The sequence below is a fragment of the Sinocyclocheilus rhinocerous genome, unplaced genomic scaffold (genome assembly GCF_001515625.1).
Source record: "Sinocyclocheilus rhinocerous isolate Xijiao unplaced genomic scaffold, SAMN03320098_v1.1 scaffold3932, whole genome shotgun sequence".
Classification (NCBI taxonomy): Eukaryota; Metazoa; Chordata; class Actinopteri; order Cypriniformes; family Cyprinidae; genus Sinocyclocheilus; species Sinocyclocheilus rhinocerous.
In genome coordinates, this window is record NW_015665812.1 from 17,930 (window position 1) to 21,664 (window position 3,735).

Here is a 3,735-nt window from a genome sequence, read left to right on the forward strand (position 1 = left end):
TATTCTATTTATTCTAATAATTATAATTATTAAATAATTCTGTTGATTATTTATTCTATTCTATCTTTTATTCTTCTTCTATTTTTTCTGCCCTTTTTAATTATTTCATTTATAAATTCATTTAAAAAAATAATAAAATAAAATAAAGTAGCCTAATATAGTAATAAAGTATAGAATAAAGTACAATCAAACCTTTATATTATAATCACATTGCACTTGAATAAAGTTAAAGGTGTAATCTGCCGATTGTCCTGCAGGTGACCGCATAAATCTGTCTTCTTACGATGCACTTAGGGCTTTACGATTACTCCATGTGAGTAGAATGTAAGTAAGATATTCATTTCACAGTGTAAACATATGGCACATTTTCTTTCAGAATCATCATTCGCCGATGGAGAGGAAAAGTTAAATAGCCTAGTATAGCATTTTATTTTATGAAAATGAGATAAAGAAGTTTTCGCACTGAAAGAGAAGTGATCTCGCGCTCAAAGAACTTAAGACCTGCCAGGAAATTGCCATGGACAAAGGCATCTATTGCTGCAGCTAAGCTGAATAAAAAGCCGAATGAACTGGTGAAACGTTAAGACAATAAACACAATAAATAAATACAATTTATGAATGGTGCAGATTGTCCAGAAGTGTATTTGATTTCTTATAGCAAATTCAAAGTAAGAGATAAGAAAAGAATTCCTTGTAAAAAATAATAATAATAATACATACATACATACATACATTCATAAAATAATTGTATTGGACATTTCTGTCACTTCTGAAATGATGGCTACGCCCCTGGTGTGAAAAAATGTTAGCCTATACATAATACTTTTAAAGCTCTTTTTTAAAATCTTGGCTTACATAAATTTCTACATATGTCATGTCATGCCATAGCATCATTAAACTAGCATCTAACAATGGACAAAAGTTTTTTTTCTTTTTCTAACCTATGGTTCTATAACCATAAAGGCTGTTGTGTAATTTGCCCCCTGACTAAGCATTTAAAGAATTTAGAGGAAGCATTTAAATAATCCTGTGAATGCACTTAAAGAATGCAGAATCGAATCGTTATAATCGAATCGAATCGAATTTAATTGTGAATCGAATCGAATTTGAATCGAATTGAATCGTTCTGAATTTGCAAAAATCATTCTTGAATCCAATCAAAAACCTATGAATCGTGAATCGAATCGATTCGCTGTCTACCCAAAGATTCACAGCCCTAGTTATAATGCCTTAAGAATACCCTTCTAATGCACATTAAAATAAAGGTTACATATAGAAGTTGTGTGTCTCAAAAATGTTTTCAAATAATACTGTGTTGCTCTCTAAGTATATATTTTAACCTATACCTGGATTTTTGTGTATTTGGGATTAACTTTAAGTATCACAGTTTTTATGTGTGTGTTACCTCTGGCTCCACCAGTCTTCTTTTCTGTGAAAAGTGAGGTGAAGACATCCTTCTCTTCACTGCACTCCTTCTTGCCTCTGTTTCAGACTTACTCTCTGGTCTGGGGTGGTCATGTACTCCTTTAACCTTAAAACAGAGCAAATTGGGAATAGGGGAAATATCACGTTTATATTCATAACTATTTAAATATTTAACTACATAATTATACAAGTTCTGTTGTACAGTGACATCAATCTGTGCAATTAAAGCTGATGGTTTTCTGAAATATTTAATACTTAGTAAACTGTAAAAGGAATTGTTTACCTATGTCTACCTGATGTTTATTTCTACCTGCTCTGATTCTTCAAAAAATTACTTGGTGTAGTCTAAGTATTCAAGTTTATTCAGTAATATTAAATAATATTTTTGACTTTAGGCTCCAGCCCCCCATGTCCCTGTAAAGGATAAAGTGGTGTGGAAAGTGGATGGATGAATGGATTTTTGACTTTTGAATAAGTTAAAAGTAGATGCCATTCTTTGGTTATTTGACAAAACATTTCTACAATGTCATTTGCAAATCAAACAATTATCAGTTAAACTCACCTGGAAAAAAATTGCCTTCCCATCTACTCTCCAAAAATTGGTTACTGGATAGCCACTGTGACCTCGGCATGGAATCAGTTCGAGAGCTGAGTTACAGTTTGGACAAAGCTTTTCTGCAAAGGTACGAATAAATCGTTTTATTCAAACTATTTAGTATGAATAAATTGTTTTTAATGAGCATTTTACAAATATGCCAACATTATCCGTATTTTATACCTATACATTATACGTAATTAGATTTTTTAATGAAATTCTCATGTTTCAAGTCATTGCAAAAAACGAGGTTAAGTGTTTTGACTGAGCCAAACAGTCAAGGTCATGAGCTAGAGGGTCAGCTCTAAACTGACAGAAAATAGTTTGTCAGGGTCTGTCAGTCTATTGAACATTCTCACTGCAGAATCTAAGGTTGATTAACAGGAGTCACTGAGAAGACTACACTTTAGAAATAATTGTTCCCAAAAGAGTTCACAGCCTAATGCCACAAAAGTATATTTTTAAGTGCCAATGGGACAGTAGATATTTAGAAAACGTCTATCTACTGGTTCTTTGAAGAAAACAATTGGGTCGTTCTAGGTATCGGTTGACACCTAAAACGGACACGTTCTGGTCTGAAAATTCTATAAAAATCCTGAACTACAAGTATCCAACGCGAAAACGATATACAGGAAATAAAATTATTCTTGATAAGAATGCGATTCCTTGCTATTCATATATTTCAGACGTGATTCAAACTACGCGCTACAACCAGCCTGTAGTGTAAAATATGTTTGTTCTTTCTTATCAGATTCGTTTCTAACACGACTAACTCGTTTGGTAGATGCTGGTTGTTTGGAGAAAAAGTTCCTCAACATACTTTGCTGTTTCTGTCGTGCTTTGTCACAGATGGCCGGTCTCAGCTGAAGTTTGGACCCGTCTGGAAGAGAGCAGTTTCGTGAACACACCACCACACCAAGACATGACTTCTTCAGGATCTGACAGTTATGATTGTTAGTGTTCCTCATGGCCCATCCGCTCAGGTGTCTTTGTGCGTTCTTGTCTTCACTGCTGTAAATATAACGTACATATCCATCTGTCCACTCCTGGAACGCATCATACTGCTTCGTGTCCTGGAAAAATAACAATTCAGATGTTTATTTTGCGAGATGACATCTAATATCATTCAAAAATTTGGACCGATATACAAAAAACTATAAAATGCATTTTATGTAGCCTACAGGCTACTTTACTGTGTGCAAATTAAACACTGAAACAAGAACGAAAAGTAGGCCATTCTAAAACAAATGGAAATATTATGTTCCGTTTTGCCTACAAATGCATAAAAATAATAAATCTTTACCTGTGGTAGCTTGGGGTCGTTTATATCCCAAGTCAGCTTCATGCCGAATGAACACACGCAATCTGAGCTGTCAAACTGATCTGAGGATTTGGACATGATGTGAGTCAACTCCGGATCATGGCAACCATAAGAATTAAAAATCAGTTTGAAGACAAAATTCTCCTCGGAGTCTAGATCAGTTTACAAAATAGATCATACATCTCTAAGTCAGGTCCTTTAGATCTTTACTTCCAGAAAGCGTCTTTATTTTCTTTTGTAAAATCCACGTTTGTGTGAGTCCGTCCAGGTGCGCTTCACACAGGTAATGGTCTCAGGTAAACGCTGCTGTGTCTATGTAAAGAAGGAGGCTGGGCTCACACACACACACACACACACACACGCACACACACACACACACACACACACACACACA

The 3,735-nt window shown here is 34.6% G+C and overlaps 1 protein-coding gene across 1 annotated transcript in view; it reads right to left on the reverse strand.

The window, feature by feature from the left end:
- gcm2 (glial cells missing transcription factor 2) overlaps positions 1-3,419 on the reverse strand; it is a 6,136-nt gene extending 2,717 nt beyond the window's left edge. Inside the window, exons 1-4 of the mRNA XM_016542591.1 lie at positions 3,324-3,419; positions 2,841-3,093; positions 1,988-2,100; positions 1,406-1,531 (exon numbers count right to left, since the gene is read on the reverse strand). Coding sequence (XP_016398077.1) covers positions 1,406-1,531; positions 1,988-2,100; positions 2,841-3,093; positions 3,324-3,419 — 588 coding nt within the window. The remainder of the gene's footprint in view (positions 1-1,405; positions 1,532-1,987; positions 2,101-2,840; positions 3,094-3,323) is intronic.
- Positions 3,420-3,735: the final 316 nt, after the last annotated feature.